At 42.0% G+C, this 27,917-nt stretch overlaps 1 protein-coding gene across 2 annotated transcripts in view; it reads left to right on the top strand.

Annotated features, from left to right (window-relative positions):
* atrx (ATRX chromatin remodeler) overlaps window positions 1-20,217 on the top strand; it is a 63,148-nt gene extending 42,931 nt beyond the window's left edge. For both annotated transcript variants that reach the window (XM_061787243.1, XM_061787244.1), the window contains exons 30-34: window positions 6,256-6,405; window positions 13,192-13,302; window positions 15,345-15,440; window positions 15,581-15,709; window positions 18,019-20,217. In XM_061787243.1, the coding sequence (XP_061643227.1) occupies window positions 6,256-6,405; window positions 13,192-13,302; window positions 15,345-15,440; window positions 15,581-15,709; window positions 18,019-18,240 (708 nt within the window). In that variant the 3' untranslated portion in view covers window positions 18,241-20,217. The remainder of the gene's footprint in view (window positions 1-6,255; window positions 6,406-13,191; window positions 13,303-15,344; window positions 15,441-15,580; window positions 15,710-18,018) is intronic.
* Window positions 20,218-27,917: the final 7,700 nt, after the last annotated feature.

The raw sequence follows: 27,917 nt of genomic DNA, 5'->3' as shown, positions 1-27,917 counted from the left end.
CACCAATGAGTAACAGAGAAAAAACTGAGCGGCTTTGTGAAAGTTGGTGAAAGAAAGTCCGGGGTAGACTTTTGTTTAGCAAGTCTTGTGTGAGTCGCGTAATGTCTTCAAAGACGAGCGAAAAACACAAAACATAGACTGTACTAGAGAGCACATAACCGAGGCGACCACACGGTTAGGCACCATCTTATAATTGACCTTCTGCAGTGTGGCTGTTGATTGAGGATAAAACTGAGACCTTTTTTTTTCTCATCAATGAGAGCGTTGTACTTATAGGTAGCAGATGGAATTTGTGTTGGGCATTTCTCTTCACGTGGTTGTCTAATCGCATTTTGGTGACTCCAGGTAGCCAACTGTGCAACTCTACTTATTCCAGATTGTCCCTGCAGGGAAGCCAGAGCTAGCACCGCCAAAAATCTGCAGATATCATCCTGAAGAATTTCCATCATCAATCTTTGTTAAGAGTTGTTTCACATTAGGTTGTGATAGCACAATTGCTTCCAATGTTAAAAAGTGAAATACAACACCAGATAACCAAAGGTATCCAAAAATGCAGACAGTGGTACGTGCAGCTGTCTTAAACATTGGAGCACCATAGCCATAACAAAAAAAAAAGTCATGGTATTTTCCTCCAAGGTCAAAATGGTGTGCAGAAAACTCCACGGAGAGATGACATAGCCAAACTTCCATAAAACTGCATCGTTTTCTATTGAGTTCAGGCTTTATGGATTGGCCCCTGATCTATTAGCGTTTTAAAAGATGGGCTGCATTTGTATCGAGCTTCTGATATTTTTTGGTGTCTTCTGAAATTTGAAAGATGTAGATACATGATAACTAAACAGTTTATCACTGTGCAACGAATGTGATGAGTCTTGTTAATTGACTGATTGCCAGAAAAACAACTCTTGCATGTTTTCCTGCTGTGAACGTTGTAAAGTCCTGAGGGCGGTCTTGGCCTCCTCATGTCAGGCACAACTCCAAGATTTAAGTGCGTTTCTGCAGATTAACTTGTTTAGCAGTGTCTGGTGGCTTTGTGTGTGTGCGTGCGTAACTCATTTGCAGCTGTGGGTGAGGGAGTTTTGACTGACTGTGTTTAGGTATTACAAATATCTCGGCCCCTTGCATTCCTGCTTTTAGGATGTTGTCTTTGATCCTCTGTTGCTAACACACCTGTGTATTTAAAGTCACCACATCAAACTCTGATATAAACTATGGTTGAAAAGGTTAAACACAATTTTTTCGTGGATGGAATTCAATATTTGATTCGTTACACTTTTCCCATACAAAACGTACAAAAAAGTGACGTGGTGGTGTATCTTCACATTAACACCAAGCACAAAGCACAGCTGTGCATGTTCTTGTATTATTGTAGACTTTTTATCGCTTTAACCATATTGTACTCATCAGCCATGAGAGAGACGTGTGTACCAATTTCCGATTTCAAGGTGGCGCCTACCAGTGTGGTCGCCTCGGTTACGCGCTGTCTAGTATTGTTTTTGTGTTTTTCGTTCGTCTTTGGAGACATTACACGACTCACTTACACATGGGGAGACTTGCTAACCATCGAGGAGGCTACTCCGGACTTTCTTTCGCCAAGTTTCGCAAATTCGCTCAGTTTTTTCCCTGAGTTACTCACCGGGGCATCGACCGCGGTCTTTGGTGCATGCAGACGGAGGCGACTCCACAGAGGGAAGCGAGCCGGCATCCAGGTGAAACTCCGCAAGAGAGGATACAGATTGGCGTTTCCGTCCATCCACCTTGCGAATGTACGCTCCCTACCCAACAAAATGGACGAGCTTCATCTTCTGATAAAGTCCAGTAAAGACTTTGGACGTTCCGCCGCCATGTGCTTTACGGAGACTTGGCTTTGTGAGGCTGTACCCGATGGCGCCGTAATGCTTCCGGGCTTTCATCTTCACCGAGCAGACTGCATCACGGAGTTAACGGGGAAAACAAAAGGCGGCGGGATATGCTTCTATATCAACGAAAAACGGTGTACAGACGTCACGGAGCTCAGCACACACTGCAACCCGCATTTGGAGTCGCTGTTTTTGAACTGTAAGCCATTCTCCTCACCGCGTGAATTTGCATCATTCATTCTGGCTGGCATGTACATACCATAACAGGGAAAATAACATTTTGGACCACTGCTATACTACGATAGAAAACGCATACCGTGCCAAACCTCGTGCAGCACTAGGCTCGTCTGATCACTGCTTAATTCACTTAATACCGGCAAGAACTTAAATGCAGTGAAAAAGTGGACCAATGAAGCAAATATGGAACTTCAGAGCTGTTTAGACTGCACAGACTGGAGTGTCTTTGAAAACTCAGCTGGTAGCCTGGATGAATATACAGACACTGTCACATCCTATATCAGTTTCTGTGAAGAGGTGTGTGTGCCAACAAAGTCATTTCGGACATTCAACAACAACAAGCCGTGGTTCACTGCCAAACTTAAGCAGCTTCGCCAAGCTAAGGAGGACGCATATCAAAGCGGGGACAGGGCCCTGTATAATCGAGCTAGAAACCAGCTGACTAAAGAAATTGACTTTGCAAAGAGGAACTATTTAGCAAAGAACAGTTTAGCGCTAACAACTCTAAATCAGTCTGGCATCCATTCCAATCGCTGACAAATTACAAGCAACAATCCCCCCCAAGCTGAGAACAATAGCACACTAGCCAACGACTTGAACACCTTCTACTGCAGATTTGAAAGGGACACTTTCACACCCCACATCCACCCAGCCTTACCCCCGACCACTATCACACCACCGACTTCTGCGTTAACCATCCGCGAACAGGAAGTGAGACGCATCTTCAACCAACAAAAGATTAACAAAGCGGCAGGCCCAGATCATGTGTCCCCCATGCTGCTTCAAAGTCTGCCCGGACCAGCTCGTTCCAGTCTTCACACAGATCTTCAATAGATCTCTGGAACTGTACAAAGTACCATCCTGTTTCAAACGCTCCACCATCATTCCAGTCCCTAAGAAACCTGCAATCTCGGGTCTAAATGACTACAGGCCTGTCGCCTTGACATCTGTGCTCATGAAGTCCTCTGAACGTTTCGTGCTGGACCACCTCAAGAACGTCACAGGTCCCCTGCTGGACCCCCTGCAGTTTGCCTACCGAGCGAACAGGTCTGCGGATGATGCAGTCAACATGGGACTGCACTTCATCCTAGAACACCTCGACAATGCAGGGACCTACGCGAGGATCCTGTTCGTGGACTTCAGCTCAGCGTTCAACGCCATCATCCCTGTACTCCTTTCCTCCAAGCTTCTCCAGCTCAGTGTCTCACCTGCCATCTGCCAGTGGATTTACAGCTTCCAGGCGGGCAGGACACAGCAAGTGAGGCTGGGGGAGGCCACCTCATTCACACGCTGCATCAGCACTGGGGCGCCCCAAGGTTGTGTCCTCTCTCCGCTGCTCTTCTCTCTACACGAACGACTGCACCTCAACGCACCCGGCTGTCAAACTCCTGAAGTTTGCAGATGACCCCACTGCCATCGGCCTCATCAAGGACTGTGACGAGTCTGCATATCGACAGGAAGTGGAGCGGCTGGAGCTGTGGTGCGACCGACACAACCTGGAGCTGAACACGCTCAGGACTGTGGAGATGATCGTGGACTTCAGTAGGCATCCTTCGCCACAGCTGCCCCTCATGGTGTCCAGCTGCCTTGTGTCAACTGTCGAGACCTTCAAGTTCCTGGGAATTACGATCTCTCAAGACCTGAAGTGGGCGATCAACATCAACTCCGTCCTCAAAAAGGCCCAGCAGAGGATATACTTCCTGCGGCTTCTGAGAAAGCACGGCCTGCCACAGGAGCTTCTGAGGCAGTTCTACACAGCGGTCATTGAATCAGTCCCGTGTTCTTCCATCAGTCTGGTTTGGTGCTGCTACAAAAAAGGACAAACTCATATCTGTCGTTGACCAATACTGGCCACTCATGCCAGAGTAGCATCTGCTTCATTTGCACACAGACTGAGGAGTATCTGCAACATTTGCAGAATCAACATTGTCCCAGATTATCGCACTACTTGCTTGAAGTCTCGGCGCCCTTTTTACAATGGTCATTGCACCGGACTATTGCAATATTAGTCATTCGAACTGCTCTCGGTGCTCGAGGACTCTTTTTGCACAATTGTCAAAAACAAAAAATTTACCGACATTACCAGATAACTAGCAACCCTTTATTGCTCAGTGACTGTTTTTTGTCAATGTCTTTGTCTCAAAATGTTCTGTCAATTGACTGTCTGTTGTCGTACTAGAGCGGCTCCAATTACCGGAGAAAAATTCCTTGTGTGTTTTTTGGACATACTTGGCAAATAAAGATGATTCTGAAATCTCACAAGATATGAACCATACACAATGCTGTTTCCAAAATGTACAACTTTCCAATTCAGAGGTTCTGCTGCACTCTGCATCCATTTTTGTTTTCCATGTCCTTTCCTTTTCATCTATCTGTTATTTATATATACATATGGTATTCTACCCCATGTTAACTGTGGTTTATTGCCATGGAAGTAAAACTAGATGTCACTGTAGTGGCTGACTAAAAGTAATTCCAAGAAAATAACAGTTTGGTTTCAGGAAATAAGGTACTCGTTCTCAACTTCAGAAACCATCTGATAACACAGCCAGAAATAATTTCTTCATGGCTTCTAAAGCTACTCATGCTGACAGGTGTTGCATCAGACCTTTCTAAAGTTAGTCAATTGGTAAAATACGCTTGGATGCCTGTGCTAGCTCGTAAAGTCCAAACGAGGCTCACTTATGTCGACTCCCAATTTTTCATCTCTCGAGATGTGAGGACTGCTTCGTTACAAAACCGCGTTACATCATTTGAATGCTGTGGCATGAAATACCTTTCCTTACAGGCATATATACAACACTTAGATTCATTAAATGGTTGCATGCACAGATGGATTTCATTATTGTCAACCAATATTCCCCAAATCTTTTACACATTTTTTAACTTAAAAGGAATAAAATAGTGAGCTTTTCTCAAGACTGTCCCTTCATTCCATAAACATAAATTTTTAAATGCCAGAATTCCTTCCAAGATTTCACCCTGTAGAAATACCCACTCATATCCCCCATATGCTCACTGAGTGGGTTAATTTACATTATTTCTGCCTGAGCATCTGCTCACCCAGCGACTCTCATTTTTGCAGCGCTCCTGCAGTAAAGCGATAGGATTTACTATGTGGGTCCATCAGGATGCCAATAGACCAGCTCAAGTTACTGGCAATCATTAGTACCGGGTCACATTTGCACACAGCTCACTGAAGGAGATGGACTGGACCACCCCTGAGCCAGTGGTGTATGGGGAAATATAACTATATCCCAGTGTGCACTTTGTTCCAGGAGGAGCATCTGTATTGTCATTTGACCTCCAGCACTGGTGACGATTTACCTTGAAAATGTTGGAAAATGCTGCTCGTTCACGTTAGCTATAATAGCCCACTCCAGCAAAACCTTCGTCAGCTCAGGTTGGTGGCCTAAGCAGTTTTACACGTGAATTCTGTGTGTATACAAGCTTGTCTGCTTGTCTTACATCTCTAATTTGAGAGATCCAGTTTCACCGTGTCTGGCCCACTGTTTATTTTCTCTCTTATTCTGTACAGATTTGCAATCACTGACTCCTTTTATCATACCGTGTGTCTGTTTTGTAGTCCTCCTTGCTTTGGAGCAATGGCATCTATGATTAATTTGCCTTGCAACTTCACACTCATTGTCAGAGTTCAGAAGTAGCTGGACAAGGAAGGGGGAGCAGAGTTGAACCCCTGTGTCAACTGGCTTGTGAGGAGGTTAATGATGCAGCAGTTGTATGACGTCTCTCCAACAAGAGTAATCTGAACCATTTTTGTGTGAAAGGAGTCTGGCACTACTTGCATAATTTTAGTTGGGCATTGGAGTAAATAATAGTGTTATAATGGAAACTGAAGTTATTTAACTTCTGCCAACAAAGGACGTTATGTTGTCCCAAACATGAGGCAGGAGGTTATATTTTTGCTTTTGTTTGTATCTATGGAAAAGCAAAATAAAAAAAACAACTTGCCATACCAAGTGTGTGGCATGACTCAAGGAAAGGTTCACTCAGTCGTTGCCTCCAGGACCGGAGTAGAACAGCATCATCCACAACTCTAGACTGACTGTATGTCTGTGGCCTTCAGAGAATCTAGTGATAACTTCAAAATGTCCTCCCTGTGACACTTTGCCTCTTTTTGTTTCTCTGGCCGCTGTAGGACCTCTTCCTGGCTGAGTTGCTTCAGACCCATAAGGACCAGATTGTGTGCTATCATGAGCACGACTCCCTGCTGGACCACAAGGAGGAGGAAGCCTTGAGTGAGGAGGATCGCAAAGCAGCATGGGCTGAATACGAAGCAGAGAAGAAGGTAAGTGTGACGTGCACTGCATCATTTAACTGGAATCAAAAGTAGGCTAAACTTGCTTATGTATTTTTTAGGGTTGGGCATCGTTTGAATTTGAGCGATTCTGGTCCCGATTCTGGTTCCAAATGATTCTCAATTCAGATTCTTTTAGGGGGCTGGGTCAACAAAGTTTGCATGGTTTAAATAAAGTGTGTCCACATAAGGAGAATCCATTTTCTTAGCAGCCTGCACCATAAACCTAAATGAACATTTTACTTGGCGTTCTTTATAACCAGTATCAATATCAAATCTATGAACTAAAAGGCAATGTGTGGCACTAACCCAATTGACTTAATGTTCATTAATTATTGTTTCAGCTATAAGTTAAATACCATTGTTAAAATAGTTATTTGCGACTGTTTTATCATATCAAATGGTTTAAACAGTGGGTACGGAAAGTTTTCAGACCCCCTTAAATTTTTCACTCTTAGTTATATTGCAGCCATTTGTTAAAATCATTTGTTCATTTTGTTTCCTCATTAATGTTCACAAGGCACCCCATATTGACAGAAAAAAAACTTGACATTTTTGCTGATTTATTAAAAAAGAAAAACTGAAATATCACACAGCCATAAGTATTCAGACCCTTTGCTGTGACATATATATTTAACTCAGGTGCTGTCCATTTCTTCTGATCATCCTTAAAATGGTTCTCCACCTTCATTGGAGTCCAGCTGTGTTTGATTATACTGATTGGACTTGATTAGGAAAGCCACACACCTGTCTATATAAGACCTTACAGCTCACAGTGCATGTCAGAGCAAATGAGAATCATGAGGTCAAAGGAACTGCCTGAAGAGCTCAGAGACAGAATTGTTTCAAGGCACAGATCAAGGTTACAAAAAAAATGTCTGCTGCATTTAAGGTTCCTAAGACCACAGTGGGCTCCATAATCCTGAAAAAGAAGACATTTGGGACAATCAGAACCCTTCCTAGAGCTAGAGCTGGCCGTCCGACCAAACTGAGCAATTGGGGGAGAAGAGCCTTGGTAAGAGAGGTAAAGAAGAACCCAAAGATCACTGCTGAGGCTGAGCTCCAGAGATGCAGTCGAGAGATGGAAGAAAGTTCTAGAAAGTCAACCATCACTGCAGCCCTCCACCGTTCGGGACTTTATGGCAGTGCCCCGACAGAAGCCTCTCCTCAGTGCAAGACACATGAAATTCTGCAAGGAGTTTGCTAAAAAAAACAGCTGAAGGACTCCAAGATGGTGAGAATTAAGATTCTCTGGTCTGATGAGACCAAGAAATAAATTGTTGGTCTTAATTCTAAGTGGCATGTGTGGAGAAAACCAGCCACTGCTCATCACCTGTCCAATACAGTCCCTACAGTGAAACATGGTGGTGGCAGCATCATGCTGTGGGGGTGTCTTTCAGCTGCAGGGAGACTGGTTGCAATCGAAGAAAAGAGGAATGCGGCCATTTACAGGGATATCCTGAATGAAAACCTTCTCCAGAGTGCTCAGAACCTCAAACTGGGCCGAAGGTTAACCTTCAAAAAAGACAATGACCCTAAGCACACAGCTAAAATACCGAAGGAGTGGCTTCAGAACAACTCCATGACTGTTTTTTAATGGCCCAGCCAGAGCCCTGACCTAAACCCAATTGAGCATCTTTGGAAAGACCTGAAAATGGCTGCCCACCAATGTTCACCATCCAACCTGACAGAACTTGAGAGGATCTCCAAGGAGGAATGGGAGAGGATCCCCAAGTCCAGGTGTGAAAAACTTGTTGCAGCATTCCCAAAAAGACTCATGGCTGTATTAGCTCAAAAGGGTGCTTCTACTACAACCCCAATTCCAATGAGGTTGGTACGTTGTGTTAAATATAAATAAAATCAGAATACAATGATTTGCAAATCATGTGCAACCTATATTTAATTGAATACACTACAAAGACAAGATATTTAATGTTCAAACTGATAAACTTTATTGTTTTTAGCAAATAATCATTAACTTAGAATTTTATGGCTGCTATACATTCAAAATAAGCTGGGACAGGTGGCAAAAAAGCCTGAGAAAGTTGAGGAATGCTCATCAAACAGCTATTTGGAACATCCCACAGGTGAACAGGCTAATGTGGAACAGGTGGGTGCCATGATTGGGTATAAAAGGAGCTTGCCTGAATTGCTCAGTCATTCAAAAGCAAAGATGGGGCGAGGTTCACCTCTTTGTGAACAAGTGCGTGAGAAAATAGTCGAACAGTTTAAGGACAATGTTCCTCAACGTACAATTGCAAGGAATTTAGGGATATCACCATCTACGGTCCATATCATCATTAAAAGGTTCAGCGAATCTGGAGAAATTACTGCATGTAAGCGGCAACGCCGAAAACCAACATTGAATCCCCGTGACCTTCGATCCCTCATGCGGCACTGCATCAAAAATCGACATCAATGTGTAAAGGATATCACCACATGAGCTCAGGAACACTTCAGAAAACCAATGCCAGTAAATAAAGTTCGGCGCTACATCCTTAAGTGCAACTTGAAACTCTACTATGTAAAGCAAAAGCCATTTATCAACAACACCCAGAAACGCCGCCAGCTTCTCTGGGCCCGAGCTCATCTAAGATGGACTGATGCAAAGTGGAAAAGTGTTCTGTGGTCCGACGTGTCCACATTTCAAATTGTTTTTGGAAATTGTGGACGTCGTGTCCTCAGGGCCAAAGAGGAAAAGAACCATCCGGAGTGCTATGGACGCAAAGTTCAAAAGCCAGCATCTGTGATGGTATAGGGCTGTGTTAGTGCCAATGCCATGCGTAACTTACACATCTGTGAAGGTATTATTAATGCTGAAAGGTACATACAGGTTTTGGAGAAACATATGCTGCTATCTCAGCAACGTCTTTTTCATGGGCGCCCCTGCTTATTTCAGCAAGACAATGCCAAAGCACATTCTGCACGTGTTACAACAGCGTGGCTTCGTAGTAAAAGAGTGCGGGTACTAGACTGGCCTGCCTGCAGTCCAGACCTGTCTCCCGTTGAAAATGAGTGCCGCATTATGAAGCGTAAAATACGACAACGGCGACCCCGGACTGTTGAACAGCTGAAGCGGTACATCAAGCAAGAAGGGGAAATAATTCCACCAACAAAGCTTTTAACAATTAGTGTCCACAGTTCCCAAACGTTTATTGAATGTTGTTAAAAGAAAAGGTGATGTAACACAGTGGTAAACTTGACCCTGTCCCATCTTTTTTGGAAGATGTTGCAGCCATAAAATTCTAAATTCATAATTATTTGGTAAAAAGAATAGTTTATCAGTTTGAACATTAAATATATTGTCTTTGTAGTGTATTCAATTAAATATAGGTTGAACATGATTTGCAAATCATTGTATTCTGTTTTTATTTAACACAACGTCCCAAGTTCATTGGAATTGGGGTTGTAAATACTGAGCAAAATGTCTGAATACTTATGGATGTGTGATATTTCAGTTTTTCTATTTTAATAAATCTGCAAAGATTTCAACAATTGCGTTTTTTTTTCTGTTAATATGGGGTGCTGTGTACATTACTGTGAGAAATAAATTAACTTAAATGATTTTAGCAAATGGCTGCTATTTAATAAAGTGAAAAATTTAAGGGGGTCTGAATACTTTACGTACTCACTCTATGTGCAAGTTTTAACTTGACTTCCTGTTTTAGGCATGTAACCAGAGCTCAGCATTTTGGCACACAAAATAACTTTACACGATACTGGTAAAAACAAATGCAAACAAAAAAAAAAATAATTGATGGAACCAAATGCTCTGTAAAATGTTGATTCCTTTACCTACACACCGATAACACACAAGGTTAATGTTTGTGATACTGTGAGGCAACATTTATGTGAATTTTGTCTCAATTCATTTTCATGTAAAGTTTCTAGTTTGACTTTTTGGTGAAGTTTTAGCTCAATGTTAAGCTTGTAATGCGACTTTTTCTACTTTCTTTCCAGTATGGTAGAGTAATTTACATTTTATTTTTGTGTCTGTCATCAGCTCTTACGTTGGTTTGGAGACTAAAATAAACGTAAAAACCATCAGTGCAAGAAAAAGTGCAACCCACCTTAACTAGTGAGCTGCCTCAATGTTGGCATAGACATATTTTATTGTTTCACTCACCCAATTGTCTTCACTGAAGTTCCGCGCGGTTTAGCCTGAGGCTCAGAGCGGGAGGGAGCATGTCAGACTTCTACACATCGTGAAAGCCTCCTTTGCACAATATAATCTTAATCCACGTGTTGCCCTGAGGTGACTGGTCATTTATTTTAACATAGTTAACACTTTTGTTCGTCGCTGACGTTGGGCACAAGCATGTCTTCGTGTGCGATCTTCTTCATTGGTTTTCGCCACTTTGTTCTTCATGGTCGGTGGACTGTAAGCATCAAAACTTTTTTTAATTTATTTTAATTTTTTTATTTGAACGATTTCAGGAGAACCGGCATGTTAGTCCCGGTTCCAATCGTTTCTCGATGCCCAACCCTAGTATTTTTCAAGGAGCTATGTATTTTGAATCAACTGCAATTAATCCAAGCCACTGGCGTGCTTTAAAAGGCAGCCTAACATGTTCTACATTTTTCCCATTACAGCAATTAGTGACGCACACAAGAGTAGCATTTGGTGGAATTTAGTGACATGTTCAGAGACTCCTTAGCTCTATGTAGTCCAGCCTTTTGCGAGATGACAGTTCTACCACATGTGCAAAGCCACTCTTAACGCCCACGTCCATCCACAAGAGGCTTGTCTAATGTTCACATTATCCTGCTGTGGCCGGCACTTGCACCTCCTCTCCGATTCCCTCCTCTCCTGTCTTTTTGTAGGTCAAATCAAAGGGCAATTAGTGTGTTTATTTGGAAGACGTGTGTGTGTGTGTGTGTGTGTGAAGGGTTGATCGTGCAAGCGAGCGGGAGTATATCTCCCCTCTCCTCATGTAATCCTAGATTCTAATTCACTCTAATGATTATTTTTCCAACACACTCCCCCTCTTCTACCCCCTGTGTGCCCTAAGCGGCTTTTCCCTGAGCTTGCCTGCCTGTCAGGAGAACACAGGGTTTTCCACTTGCAGGGGAAACAATGGCACTGAGGTCTAGTGACAATATTTCAATTGTTTCTACATCTTTGTGATGTACTGTGAAAAGATTTATTTAAAAGTTTCTGTAAAGTGAAAATAAATCTTGTAAATTTGACACACCAGTGTTGTTAACAACCCTGCCGTATTTAAAGGATTAAAACAATTGTCAAGTATATAAAATGAGGTTTCAAAATCGTGAAAAATTAAGCCATTCTTTCCGCTCTTGAGCACTGTGGGCATGTCCGCTGTATTACATTAATTCCGGCTCATCTGTCAACTGTTAATCGAATACCACAAATCTTTCTTATGCCTACACATTCCTACGTTTGAGCAGCGAAAATATATCTGCTTGAAGCCTCTGGTGTCTTGAATAACACAATGCATATACTTAGCTGGTATATAATGGCATCCTGGGAAGAGGCATTTTTGTGGTGTAAGCATAGCTAGCTAGCTAGCTAACTGGATGCTGTATTGGTAGAAATGCAAGGTTATTATAACAAAGTTACTTGCAGTTGTGCTGTGTAGCCACTGATGCGGATGAAGGTGCTCAGTTCTTATATAGTTGGGTAGGGTTGGGCATCGAGAGTCGATTGGAACAGGCACTAACATTCCAATTTTCCCAGATTTGTTCAAATGTAACAATTTTGATTCCTAGTTTCAATGCCTACACTTGGCAGAGCCGCTGAGCTGCAATTAGCTGCAAACCAGCGAAGTACCGAAAACCAACGAAGAATTGCGCGGGGGCGTTCAAAAGTATGTCTTAACTCTAAAATAAATGACTAGTCACCTCAGTGCAACACTTGCAATAGGATTATATTGTGCAAAGGAGGTTTCACGAGGTATAATAGTAAAAGGGTGCCATCTTTGACATGCCCCCTCTCGCTCCAAGCCTCAGCCTACAGCTTGCTGAACTTCATTGAAGTCAATCGGATGAGTGAAACCATAAAATATCTGAACGGCTAATGCCAACATTGAGGCAGCTAGCAAGTTGGGTCAACGTAAATACAAATAACCAACTAACATTAAAATATATATTTTCTTTTCCAAGCAAGCATAGGAGACGAGCGCTCTGTCAACATTGCTCACACACATTACCTGAAAAGTAAGGTATGATAATGAAACAAAAACTGTTTTTGTGCTGAACATGGCTGGGAGTCCCTTTCACATGTAATTTTTTTTCAAATGTTGCTTATTGATAGCATACACTTTGGTGTTGACAAAGAAGTAACCCTCATGAAAATCGCTTGAGAAATAAGCAAGTTACGACTTAATTTCAGTGTCCATGGATTGCTTTCTATGGGAACGATGACCTCCCCAACATGGTCACGCGTCAAGTGTTCATATCTATGTGCACACCTATCTCTGACCAGGTCCATAGAACCCTCTCTCCTCCATCTCCCAACACGCACTCGACTAACTCACTCGCACACACACACACATTCCCAGATGGCCAGATTACAGGACACAGGAATCTGCAGCAGAGTTTCAATTACACACAGACATCAGTATCCTGCTGCCCTTTACTGGGGTACGACTATATGGTTTGTACACAGACACGCACACAAATACACATACTTCACCTTGTCAGGTTTTCTCACTGAACATGCAAGCAAAGAGAGGATAATCTTTCTGGTGATCCCTCATATTAAAGTGAACTAATGCCACTTGTTTGTTAATTACGGTCTTGTCTTTGCTCCCCCAGGGTATGACCATGAGGACGAACTACCAGACACACCCTCAAATGGGCTCTTCTACCTTATTCTCCCACTACAACTTGGCGGCTTTGGCCACCATGACCAACCAGCAGCTGGAGGTAAGTAATGAGCTCCACATGCCCCTCTCCTGCCTCCCACTCGTCGTCCTCCTTTTTTTTCCCCCCGCGGCATGTCGCACCACATTCCTCAGTACCCGCCGCTAATTGTGACAACAGTCATGCAGCCGGCAAGCCGGCTCAGCCCCCGGACCGCCACCCGTCACATCGTAATGCCTCATGTCTGGGCCAGCGGATATTTATACGTGCTGGCACATCTGACTAAGGTAGCGGGAAGATCAACGAGGAGAGCAGATTGGTAAAAATATTTAGGCTGGTTTCAATTATTATAATCATAGTGCGATATACAAAAAAAAGTTCCTAGGCGATATGATCACTCATTGATGACGTGAGACATAATATAGCTCACAAAAGTTTCATGTCTCCTTCCAACCACCTCCTTCAGTTGAACTCTTAGGCACATAAGAGTTCCACCCATGTGAGGATTCTTGTAGTCCCAATCAAAACTGTTAAATTATTTGGTGGTTTCTATGGAAATGCGTTTTGACCTGCTTGCAAGATGTAGAAAATCACCATGTTGAGCCTCTCGACCAGCGTTTCCCAAACCAAGTTGTCCAAAACTTGGTACAGGCAATACTCCAAATAACCAATGGGAACATTGTGTATTGCGTGATTTTAGTTATTACTCTTCAACTAAGTCTCCAATACATTGGAGGGTGAACAACAATGGTCAATTATATATATTTTTTAAAGCAAAGTCATGGCATAGGACGACAATGCAATGATTCTACACCAGGGGTGTCCAAAGCATTTTTGTCATGGACCACATTGTAGTTATGCAGGGAAACCAAATAAATATATAATCACTTATTATATCTATGCAACAAATTGATGGATAATTAGTTTATCATCAGGCCGTGATCTCCAACTCTCACTGGAGCGGTTCGCAGCCAACTGTGAAGCGGCTGGGATGAGAATCAGCAACTCCAAATCTGAGACCTTGGTCCTCAGGAAAAGGGTGGCGTGCCCTCTCCAGGTGAGGTGTTCCGGGCACGTCCCGCCAGAAGGAGACCCCAGGGACGACCCAGGACACGGTGGAGAGACTACGTCTCTTGGCTGGCCTGGGAACGCCTCGGGATCCCCCCGGAAGAGCTGGATGAAGTGGCTGGGGAGAGCGAAGTCTGGGTGTCCCTGCTAAAGCGACACGACCTCGGCTACGTGGTAGAAAATGGATGGATGGATTAGTTTTGAAATCAAAAGTCAAGGAAAATAGTTTGTTCAACTGTTGCTGAATGTATTTTAAAAGGGGGGTTGGTAACAAAAATGCTTTCAAATATCTCAGTGTTATTAAAAGTGAAGACAATTTTCAGTTTAGATACAGATTTTAACAAGAAACATGAAGTACATGATTTGCTTTAGTGTGCAACATAAAATTATGTGGCGGGCCTGATCTGGCCCCCAGACCTTGTGTTTGACATCCGTGTTCTACACTATAGAAAGCATGTTGTAGAGTCACCAACTTTCACCTGTTGATAACTATGACACAGAATTAAGAGAGAGGCATTACTAAATGTTGTGGATTTTGTGGTGTTACACATTCCACATTGTCATGTTGTCATCTTAGTGACAAGTGCACAAGGATATTGTTGTGCTTGCTGATAGGACAAATGTTGTTGTTGCAAATGTCTTGCATTGTTTGGAAGGTTAAAAAAAAGCACCCGCCTGTTCTGTGGCACGTAGTGGTTACGTTTCAACAATGTGCAGTGAATTAAATGACTTGTTGCTGGAAGTGCTGAGAGTGGATGATACAGTAAATCTTGTGGGCTGTAACAACCAAATGAGCTCATAATAACTTCAGAGCTCGATAATCCTCTGTGGTTTTGTCGCTATAAACAATGCTTGATGACATTAATCGTTTCAATCCATGTTATTTGCACAATCCGAGCTATGCAACAGTTGAAGCGGTCCCGCCGCTGCATCATTTAGGCTCAGCTCGGGGGTGGCGGCGGGGGACTCGACTGCTCGTGATGCTAAAAGGATAAAGGCGTTGTTTCAACTGTTCCTCCATCTTCATTTGCGGACAGGAACTTATCAACCAAGGGCGATTGAATGTCATCGAGGCAACAAATTCATTGAAGAATTTACAACGAGACTCCCTGGAAGATACTATTAGCAGAATTGTGAGTGCCGTTTCACATAGATTTTCCATTCATTTAAGATCATCCCGACCCTTTATCTTCATCTTGTATTGTGTCATATCAATACAGAAACGGACGGTTTTTGACATTGACCTGTTAATTGTCCTCTCCGTCGTCCACAGTGGAAAGAGAACCCCGCTCTTACTGAGAGCCAGGTCCAGTCTTTGGCTCTGGGCCGAATGGCCACTGTGGAGATGGAGGCCAAACGCAGGGAAGCTGTTTACAGAGAAACTCTCACCATGCAGCAGTCGGTAAGATCTGATTAGCTCCCACAGTGCATTTTGGACAACATTGTACTCATGCTTTTTTAGCTACACACACTATTAAAGCTGAAGTCCTGAAGATTCAACAATAGCAATGTGACAAGTTGCCGCCATCATGGTGGCGTTTGCTCTCTCTCTCGCTCCCCCCATATATAAAAATACACACACATTTGTTCGGCTCAGCGGGGGTCAGTTCTTATAGTGAGGGCCCCTAACCCTCTTCTCCTGGGAAAACCACTTAATTTCGAGCATTACCACAACCATATGATTGACATACATTTTAAAAACGATTGCAGAAGTGTACCACCACCATATACAAGTATTGTTTATGATTAGTCACACTAGTTTGCAAATTATTTACTCAAAAAACCAACCAATTTACCTATTTAAAATCATAGTCCCATAAAGAAGATGGATAAATCATTACTACTGCAATTCTTACACTTTATTTAATTGGAGTTTTTCCTATACTATTCTCTTTAAAGGAGTCTGGGCTGTTTGTGAAAGACTCATTGCCAGTTATAGAAAACACTTTGTCAGTTGTTGCTGCTGAGAATGACCCAACCAGTTATTAGGTTTAGGGGGCCATTACTTTTTCACACAGGGTCAGGTGACTTTAAATAGTTTTTTGGCCCCCCCCCCCCCCAGTAAATGAATTCGCCATTTAAAAACAGCATTTAAGTTCACTTGGGTTATATTTGTCTAACATTTACATTTGTTTGATGATCTTAAACATTTAAGTTTGGAAACTATGCAAAAATATAAGAATTTGATAAGAGTGCCAATACTTTTTATATAAATATATATCTCAAGTTTCAGCCAAATCCATCCAGTAGGTCTTGAGAGATAGTGTTATTAATGAAATCCTGTAATTCTATTGCAAAGTCGCTGTTACCATGGCAACCTATGCAAAACATTTGTATTTTTAAAATTACATAATTGGTTCATATATTATGTCCAGATTTGAATAGCTTACCTTCATTATTTTCCTCTTGGGGTGGAAAAAAAATAAAAAATTTTGACCAATGTAATTTCAAGTTAGGGCCTGTTAGTAGAGATATGTTGAGAAATAATGTTAGTGTCTTACTCTAATTTGAAGGAATTTTTATTTTATTTATTTCAAAAAAAAATTTAACTAGATTTTCTAAAGGCGATATCAGGTGTTGGAATGTGTCATCGTTATTCTAACTGTTTCATACATAAAATTTCAATTACCACAATTGACAATTGTGAACAAAGACCTATCTTTCGTACTGACAAACATTAGATTCGACAATGTGTCAAACCGCAGTGTCGCGGGAACTACTAGCGAGGTGGGGTTACTGGATGTCAGATTTTCTTTGCCTTAAGTATCTGTGGCTGCTATCAGCAGCCTTCACTGGTACCTGATAACTTGAAATAAGGCCCCTATCGGCTCGATATTAATACCTGGTATCAGTACTCGGCTATCCCTATTTCACCATCGTAACGGCTCTTCGAGGGAAACCATAACTACAATCTGGGGTGTCAAACTACAATGAGTTTGACACCCCTGTGTATAAATATAAATTTTTCCCATTATTACCCATATTTATGTGGCTATGTGAAGACACAATGTTCAAGGGAACCACTTTGTACAGCAGAGTTCTGTTACTACAGTAGTGACATAAATTAGATTTGTGGGCAAGTCAGAATTACAGTAAATATTTGTAGAAAAATACACTAGGCAATAAATATAAAACAACAAAACAGTACAGTACACAAGTAATGTGGTACAAGAGTACAACTAGATCATTGCGTGCCGTTTGTACCCTTGAACCCTTTTATGTCAAGGCAGAAGACCATGTTCTGACTACACTTATGCCATGTTCAACAAAAGTTATGAGTAAAGTAAAACACATCTTCATTACAATTGCAAGCTCTAATGGCATTATCAAGTGACAGTACTTGGTATCGGCGATGACTCAACTATAAGTACTTGTTGTGATCTGGAAAAAAAGTGCTATCGGTGCATCCCTAGTGTAACCTGAATCAGAGACGTCGCAACTGGTGTGTACACTGTAAAAATCTCGGTAGCTACAGTGGAATGAATACCCTTATTCCAATATTGGTTGAAACTGGGGAAGCCCTTAATAATGGATTAATTTATCGATAAATATTAGGTCAATTTTGCGGAGTTTACTGATTAATCAAGTCACGAGGCAATTGAGGCCTAATGGAGTCCACTAATACAGTACTGTATATTCTGATTATGAATTTTCCACATTCAGTCAAGGCAATTGACTGATCACTGATTGGTGTTTCACTTCTCTTGTCAGCTGATGATGTACGTACAGAAGGTGGTGAACAACAGGAAGGTCCAAGAGCAGCAACTCGCCATGGCCAACCAGACCAACCTCCTGAATATGGCCCTGCAGAATGGCATGCTGGGAGGTAACAGGCTCAGCCAAATGGACCTGCTGGGCCTTTACCAGCAGTTGCACGGAATGAACCCCCACGCCGCCATGGGCAAGAATCCCGGGCCTTCCAAGGGCCTGTAGGTCACACCAGCTTTCTGGTACCAAGTGGGCCCAGTCCAAACCGGGCCTGTCTTCTATATTTGTCTCTCTTTATCTGTCTGTCTATGTTTGACCGATGCAGATGAGACCACAAGAAGAAAGTGGAGGCTCGACTGCTATCCACTGGAGTTACAATTCCGTCGTCCACCGAGTGCTGGCGGAACCTAATGTAAAAATGACTGTTTGAAAGGGGTCTATTTGAAAAACTCGTCATAAATACAAAGTGTATATACCGCCTTAATGTTATTCAAGTTCTATATCTTCATTTTTCATGTATTTAAAGTCAAATCTGTTTTAGTTTGGCAATACTTTAAAGCGTTGCATTGTTACTCCCTTAAAAGAGGGTTTCATCAATGTTTAAACTGTTTTTATACGCTTTTAAAACCCCAATGGGACCAGTGTGGTTGGTGACAGCCTGTAGATTCCTCCACCAATCAGCCGTTGGTGCTGACAAATCTGGCTTCTTTTGGGAAATGAATAAAATAAAATGGCATGTCCATTGGAAAAAAAAAAACCAGAAGAATGATGGCCTTCCTATTGGGCTTCAATTGTTTCTATCAACACAGGGCTGGTATTGGAATGCTTGTGTTGTTCAAAACTGCCTGCTGGTCCCTGTGACCTTCTTTTTTTTTTTTTTTTTTTTTTTTTTTGTGTATCGTCATTCTCGCTGTTAGCGTAGTGTCTAGCATAGCACTGTGTCCTCGTCATTGTTTTATGTTCCACTTGTATTGGTCCCATACCCTCAGTGGGTGGGTGAGTGGGTTGGTGACTCTATGGAGGACCAATAGTGCCAAAGTTCAATAAATACACCATTAAATAAATAAATGTCATGAAGTATTTTGATATTTATTTCAGTATTTATTTATTTGAATTTTGGCACTCCTGTTCCCCTATGGTTCATGAAATAATTGTCATTCTCACCCATCAAACTCAGTGGGCGGGGCTAGTGCTGATTCAGCTCCAATCAAATTGCTTGTTCCTGCATGAGCTCGTCAGTGAGTTAACTCATTCACTGCCAGCCTTCCCAGTTAACATGCATATTTGACGGTAAATACTTAGGCAAGTATGTTTCATGTGCCTTCTGATTGTCTTCTTTGAAACCCCTAACCACTCGGCAATTTCACTCGCCACCCCTCACCTGACACGACACTCAAGAACAGGAACGGTAATGTAGAACATCCCTCCACTTTGCAAGCCATATCTCTGGTATTCCTACGGCTGTATTTTCCGCTAGGTTTAAATTGCCTGTTGTTAACTAGCACATGAAACATACTGGCCTAGGTATTCACCTTTAAGTCCATGACTTTTATTTAAATGTCAGCGATTAATTCACAGAAGCACTCATGCAGGAACAAGCAATTTGATTGGAGTTGAATCAGCGCCAGTCCCACTTAGTGCCCGCCCACTGAGTTTGATGGGTGCAAATGACAGATCGTTATTTCACGATGCACAGGGGAACAGGAGGGACAAAATGAAATCAATAAATATTACAAATTGAAATAAATACTGAATTATATAATTTATGTCATTTATTTAATTGTGTGTATATTTAATTTCGGCACTCCAGGCACTCCACTCACAAGGCACGACCAGTCTGCTGACGTTCCAGTCGAGTTTGGAGGTGTGGGTGTGTGTTCAGGCTGGCACCTCAGTTTCACCTGGCGGCTCTGTTTTTTTGGACATTTTTTTTTTTTTTTTTTTTTTTTTTTTTTTTGGGAGGGGGGAAACGTTCTGCTCCAAGCGACCATTGCTGTTAATGAGGGTTTTTGTGGGGCGAGAGAAGCCTGTTGTCTCTTGATGGCTCCTGTGTTTGCACAAGGTGTATTTCATTAACTTGTAGACTGTTTTTGCCCTCTGAAGATTGTTCTTCCGTTAGCAAATACACAACAATTTGCTAATCTGCTATTATCTTAAGTATTTAATATAACGTTTAATAAAGTGACCAAAAGGCTGAGCAAATCTTGTTTGATTCTTTTTGTGTGTTTTAATAATACACAAAGATATAGTGTTTAGGACGTCTAGGGGTTCTGGTTCGAATCTTGGCTGAAGAAAAGTGTGGAGCTTGCATGTACTTCCCATGCTAACAAAACTTGCATGTTAGGTTAATTAAAGGTTAGCTTGCCCATGTGTGTAGATGTATGTAAATACTTGTCATCCTGTGAGGAAAATTAAATGGTCTCGGCAGCAAAGTTCACAAGCATATTCAAGAAGTAGTATGAAGAGCAAAGAAAGTAGCATTGTGTAACTATATATATATTCTTTTTAAATAAAAAGAAACATTTAGATTTTGGTAAGTAAAAGATAAATTGAGCGGCACGGTGGACAACTGATTAGCAGATCTGCCTCACTGTTGTGAGGATCGGGGTTCAAGTCCCAGCCACGCCTGTGTGGAGTTTGGAAGTTCTCCCGGTGCCTGCGTGGGTTTTCTCCGGGCACTCCGGTTTCCTCCCACATAGGTGTGAATGTGAGTGCGAATGGTTGTTTTTCTATGTGCCCTGCGATTGGCTGGCGACCAGTTCAGGGTGTACCCTGCCTCTCGCCCGAAGATACCTGGGATAGGCTCCAGTAACCCCACGACCCAAGTGAGGATCAGTGGTACGGAAAATGAATGAAAAGATAAATTGGCCCTTGACCCTTGTGAGGATGAGCGGTTCAGAAAATGGATGGATGGAAGATAAACGCGACAGTGATATTTGTTCGATTAGTGACCCTAGTGAGGAGGAGCAGTTTGGAACATGGATGTATGGATAGTGCAAAGTAGGAAGTATAGTATAGCCAGTTATATAACAATTACACTTACACCCAATATGTGCAATGTATGAAGCACCTGGTGGTATGAATAATAGCTTAATTTCACATTGAAAGTTGAAAGATAAAGTAAAGACATTAAATGAAATAAAAGTCAATGGTTGTTTTTCTAATGTGCCCTGCAATTGACTCGCGACCAGTTCTGGGTGTGTACCTTTCCTCTGACCTGATTTCAGCTGGGATAGGCTCCAGCTCACCCTAAAGAGGACAGATGTAGTTTTTCCTCCCAAAACATTACAGACTAACCTGCAATTGAGAAAATGTCCCTCTTACTCCCCATAAAATTCCTGTTAATTCCCATGGAGATCGGCAAACATTTCTGGAATTTTTGCAATCCTATGAAGTTCCTTCTTTTGTAGCTTGTGTGATGCTAATATAAATTGTATACATACAGAATTTGTAAATACTGCTTCTAATGTCCAAAAATGTGATTCAAACATCCTCCTGCAATATACTGTATTTGCAACCCAAATAAGGACAAGTACTATAGAAAATGAAATGGTTTACTTTTTCTCTTAAATTGTCAGAAAATATCTTTTCACATACAGTACAATAAGTTGTGTCCACAAGCCAAACTCTGATTTTATCCCGAAAACAAGTAGCGACCAGTTTGATCCCTCAAATTTGACACGGAGGTACTATGTATTAGCAAACTAGTTGACCTCATGTTATCCATTGTTAGTGATATTCTAAGTAAATTCCTCCTTTTGCAGCTTCATTTTGATTCAGGGCTTCTGGATAGTTGCCTTTTAGATGAACAAGTCCACCACTCCCTATCCCTCCTTTTCTTTCATCTGTTTTCACCCCCACTGTGTATTGTTTTCATTTCTGCATCTGCCAGGGTTTTTCCCGCCACGTCTTTGACTTTTCCGTCTCCTCTGCCCTCCCCCCTCTCCCCCCACCCACACACACACACACACACACACACGCACCAGGGCAAGAGGGGAGGGGATCTTGCTCTCGCCACTCACAGATATCTGCCAGTGGAGGAGCATTACAACCATTGCAGATGTTGAAATGTTGATCCCGTCCACTCTATGAGTACCCCAGATTAGCGGCACTGCAGGTTTTGCTGCACATCTCCACTGCTCGCCAGGTCTGCAAGCAGCTGTTTCTGTCCATTGTGTGTAGACGACACCATAGTTGAGTCCCAGAGGACCCCAACAGCCGATCACTACCCAAATCCACACTGATGTGTAAAGCCAATTAGGAGTTTGGATCGAGTTGCATGAGGAGTCTGATTTAGTACGGTGGATGAGGCCAACTAAGAGTGTACTGTTGAGCCAGCGGGGCCTGTGCACTTCACTTGCTGAAGGCTTTATGGGGGCAAATTGGCCTGGGAGTCAATGTGTTCTCTTCTGGGAAACTAGATCTGCTGCAAATTCTTTTGACATAACATTCTCGTCGTCTTTCAGACGGGAAGGCACAATCATTTGTCGTTTGCGACGTGCGCCATGAATCTTTTGGATGAAGAAAAAAACAACTTGATTGAGATTCCTTACCTATTTGTGTAGCTGGTGTGGTAGTGTTATAAATTGTATACGAATTTCGAAATAACAGTCTGTCCTGAATCTCCAGACAATGTCCAAAACAGACCAAAGCTACAGAAAGACAAAAGAGAGCTGAAAACTTAGCAAGCGAGACAAGGTCATTTTCTTTGTGCTTATAAAAAGACAGACATATGTGTCAATGTATTTCATCCTGATCTTGACATTAATGTTGTGCTCTTTTGTAATAAGTTTTCACTGCTTTTTGATGACTGCAGACAGTGTCGTATGTTACCAGTCTGCAAATAAAGCAAAGCACGCATCTGAAAATGTCTCACCTGTTCATTGAGCTGAGGGACCGCTACGAACAAATTGGGTCACTGAGCGAAAATGTCACATTCCTTTGCATTGTATCTCATCGCTAGCTCTCATGGCACAATTTCAAAGCAGCAACATCCGATAGTGTTACTGTCTCTTTCTCACATCTATGCAGTTGCACCTTTAATGACAAAAATGATTTCATGTTTCCATTTCCAGGGTATTATTTTTTTGGCATGAGACAAATTCACAAGTTGTGGTGCGAAATTATCTTTAATATAAGTAGTGCAACACATAATACCATGGACAATAAGTACTTTGTTATAATTTATTTTGTAAAAATACACTCAAATGGCAATATAATATTATAATTTATGAAATTGCTCAGTATTTATCATTGAAGATAAACCAGCTAACATTGATCCACTATGGTGTAATCATGTGACAGCAACGATGATGGATAAAAATCTCTGTATAGTGATTAGGGAGGAGAAAAGAGTGAAGGACTTTTTAATATGATGTGAATGTCTCTACTCGTCCCGTCCGTTGTGTATGTAAACACTGCATATCTAAGCGACCAATGAAAACTTTATTTCAAATTGATGTATTACTGAATGTATTCCGTCATCTTTTTTCATGCTTGGCTGCTCCGCAACTAGCCGCCCCCTTGATTTGGATTTGGCACAGAACAATGACTCACAACACCTTCAAGATGAGTTTATCATTGTTGTTGTTATTATTATTATTATTTTTTTTTAAGAAGAAAGTGTTGACAAAATCGGCTTACAAGTGTAATGTTTTAAGTATTTAACTATTGGCAATAAAGGTCTAATTTCACTGAACCAAGTATAGTTTAAGTATAGCACACAGTGTTGACTGTGAGAATATAGATTTCACAATGCTAAATGTAGCTAAAAACTGATGTTTAATCTCTGGTGTTATGGAAGACTGAGTGGTGAATCCATTTTTATCTTGCTCATGAAAAAAAAACAGTGTCAATATCACCATAAGGTGCCTTTGACAGTTCCTTATTTCACTCGAAAAATCTGGTATTTTCTATTGAACCTTGCATTCAATGTATGAAGTAGATGTTCTACTGTACGAAATGCATATTTGTCAAGGTCCCACAAATTAAGTACAAGTAAACAATGAATATGCAAACCGCAAAATATGTGGGCTTGATGACAGGGTGAACGTTTTTGGCAAATCTTTGAATGCTGCTAACAAATCGGGATTTGTTAGCAGCATTAAAAGATTGTGTGACTGACTGTTTAAGAAATATATTTAGAATTTTCTGAAGGGTTTTCATATCAGTTGATATTTCAATATGACGGAGTGGACATGTTAAGTTTGGCAACATCCATCTTGACATGTAATATGGTGTAAATTATGAAACATAAGTGTCATTTTTGCTCTGCAACTAGCCACTGTTTTCCATTGAAGACAAAAATCGTAATGTCACCGAAAACGTCAGAGGGTTTCTTAAAGGTGCAGTTACCCCATAATCAGCAATTTCAGGGACACATGCAAAATGTTCAATATGATCATGAAATAGAATATACATCATCAAAATGACTTGTTCTATCAAAACACCTGTTGTGAGCAATAAACCCAAGTTTAAAAAAGAGAGATTTAGTATCATCTAACCATTACACACACTGTAGTCAGCAGAGCAGTGTGTGTGACAGGCCAAAATTACGTCTATCCAATCTAGGAAAAGATTTTTGGAAACTTATATATAAACAAGATGGTGCTCTCTAGTATTGTCTTTGTTTTTGCCACTTTCATTTGTCTTTGGTGACACTACGTGACTTACATGAAGAAAGACTTGCTAAGCACTGTGGAGTAGCCCCCAGACGTTTTTCTGCCAGCTTTCACAAATCAACAAAGTTTTTTCTCTGAGTTACCCACTGGTGGAGCGGCTGCGTTATATGGTGCATGGAGTAGTCGTAGACAGCATAGGAGTAAGCGAGCTGGCGTCCTGGTCAGGGTGCGACAGTGGGGATTTCGAACGGCGCTTCCGTCTATTCACCTTGCAAATCTACGCTCGCTACTCAACAAAATGAGCGAGCTTTATCACACCAAGGCTAACACGAACACCGCACTGCAAACGCTGGGTGACCAGGTAAACAAAATTAAAAATAAGCACCCAGATTCTCCCCACACTATTCTTGGCGACTTTAACAAAGCAAAACTCAACCATGAACTCCCTAAATACAAACAGTACGTTGACTGTCCCACCAGGGAAAAGAACATCCTAGACCACCGCAGTACCTCCCCGTGCAGCTTTTGGCTTTTCTGATCACTGTTTAATTCACTTATCACCAACATACAGGCACAAACTTAAATGTGCGAAAACTGTGGTGAAAACACTAAAGAAGTGGACCAATGAAGTAAAGATGGAACTTCAAGACTGTTTAGACTGCACAGATTGGAGATTGAAGCTACAACTAGTAGCTTGGATCAATATGCGGACACCTTTACATCCTACATCAGCTTCTGGGAAGATGTGTGTACCAACAAAGACATTTCGCACGTTCAATAACAACGAGCCGTGGTTCACTGCCAAAGTTCGCTAACTTCACCAGGCTAAAGAGGACGCCTACCGGAGTGGGGTCAGAGCCCTGGAGAATCAGGTCAGAAACCAGCTGACAAAAGTAATCAACATTGCCAAGAGAAAAGCTGGAAAACCAGTTTGCTGCTAACGAACATGGATACATTTGACAAGGATTACAATCACTAATCAACTACAAGCAATTCCCCCCCCAGCGGACAACAATAAAGGACTGGCTGACGACTTGAATACCTTCCACTGCAGATTTGAAAAGTACACTTTCATACCGCACACCCAGACAGCCACACCACCGACATCCACCATCACACCTCTGACTCCCCCGTCTGCATTTACCATTCACAAATAGGATGTCTTTAAAGAAACCTGTCTTTAAACAACAAAAGACCATCAAAGTGGCAGGCCCGGACAGTGTGTCCCCTTCATGCTTGAAAGTCTGCGCGGACCAGCTCGCTCCAGTCTTCACACATATTTTCGAAAGATCTTTGGAACTGTGTGACGTCCCATCCTGCCTCAAACATTCCACCATCATCTCAGTCCCAAAGATACCTGAAATTTCAGGACTGAATGACTACAAGCCTGTCGCTCTGACATCTGTGGTCAACGCCTCGTACTGGACCACCTGCAGTTTGCTTATCGAGCAAACAGGTCTGTGGATGACGCAATCAACATGGGATTGCATTTCATCCTAGAACAACTCGATGGCGCAGGGAGCTATGTGAGGATTCTGTTTGTGGACTTCAGCACTGCGTTCAAAACCATCATCCCCGAACTCCTCTCCTCCAAGCTTCTCCAGCTCAGCATCTTGCCTGCCATCTGCCGGTGGATTTACAGTTTCCTGACGGGCAGGACACAGCAGGTGAGGCTGGGGGATACACCTCATCTGGACACACGACCAGCACTGGGGCGCCCCAAGGTTGTGTCCTCTCTCCGCTGCTCTTCTCTCTCGACACGAACGACTGCACCTAAACGCACCTGGCTGTCAAACTCCTGAAGTTTGCAGACGACACCACAGTCATCGGCCTCATCAAAGACGGTGACGAGTCTGCGTATCGACAGGAAGTGGAGCTGCTGGAGCGTTGGTGCGGCCAATACAACCTGGAGCTGAACACGCTCAAGACTGTAGAGATAATCGTGGACTTCAGGAAACATCCTTCACCACAGCTGCACCTCACGCTGTTCAACTGCCATGTGTGAACCATCGAGACCTCCAAGTTCCTGGGAATTACAGTCTCTCTGGACCTGAAGTGAAAAGACCCAGCAGAGGATGTACTTCCTGCGGCTTGTGAGGAAGCACGGCCTGCCACAGGAGCTGTTGAGGCAGTTCTACACAGCAGTCATTAAATCGGTTCTGTGTTCATCCATCAGTCTGGTTTGGTCAGTCTGCCACAAAGAAGGACAAAATCAGACTGCAATGGACAGTCAAGACTGTCAGAACTAAGACAAGAGCATTCAAAATCCTCTTGGACGCTCCACATCATGGTCACCACCTCTTCCAGCTGCTTCCCACAGGTAGGCACTATCAAACAATGCGACTAAAACCAGCAGACATTCGAACACATCTTCCCTCTTGCCAGTAACTTCTTAAGTAGTTGACTTATAATTTTATCGTAACATGCTGTCAATTTTGCACATCTCTGTCGGGACTCTTCTACATTATTCCTGCACTCACTGTTTTATCACACTGCACTGTTTGCATGCTGTTGTTGATTACTAACTGGCCACTTTCGAGAACTCTCTGCACCATTTGCACAATCGTCACTGTCCCAGATCATCGCACTATTAGTCACTTTAAATTGTTCTAAATTGCTTGAGTACTTGCACAATGCCATTATATCAGCATCATCACACTAGTGGGACACTTTCATGGCTCAATGAATCTCCACACCTGTGTTTTTTATGTGCAGAATGTATATTTTGTTATACTGGCTGTTTGTTGACATACTAGAGTGGCTCCAACTTCCAGAAACAAATTCCTTGTGTGTCTTGTAACATACTTGGGCAATTAAGCTGATTCTGATTGTCCTAGTATGTGTGCAGAATCTTTGGCCACTTATAAGACCTCAGAGTTTCATTATTCTGCTACATTTCCATGATGACAGAGTGATCCTGACGAGGACACCTAAGGTACTTTATAGTGATGGTGACCCTTAAACAACAAAATATAAAAGAAAAGTTGATTTTTAAATGATATAGAAGATTAAAGAATTGATTATTTTTATTGTATAAACACCATCATTAGTTTCCACCAGCTGTGTAGTATTGTTGGTGGTTTGCAGGAAACTACAAGGCCAACTGTATGTATATATATATATATATATATATATATTGTTAATATACCAAATTGTGGGACTATGGGGCTTTGCTATTTAAAGTATCTTCATTGTGGAAACATGAGCAAATGTTCATCCATCATGCACAATATAGCCAATATACAAAGAAAGACACATGCTCATATACATTCTATATGTGTT

This window comes from Phyllopteryx taeniolatus, chromosome 10 (assembly GCF_024500385.1).
Source record: "Phyllopteryx taeniolatus isolate TA_2022b chromosome 10, UOR_Ptae_1.2, whole genome shotgun sequence".
NCBI lineage: Eukaryota > Metazoa > Chordata > Actinopteri > Syngnathiformes > Syngnathidae > Phyllopteryx > Phyllopteryx taeniolatus.
Note: the sequence above shows the minus strand (reverse complement) of the source record. Positions and strands in the feature narration are given on the sequence as shown.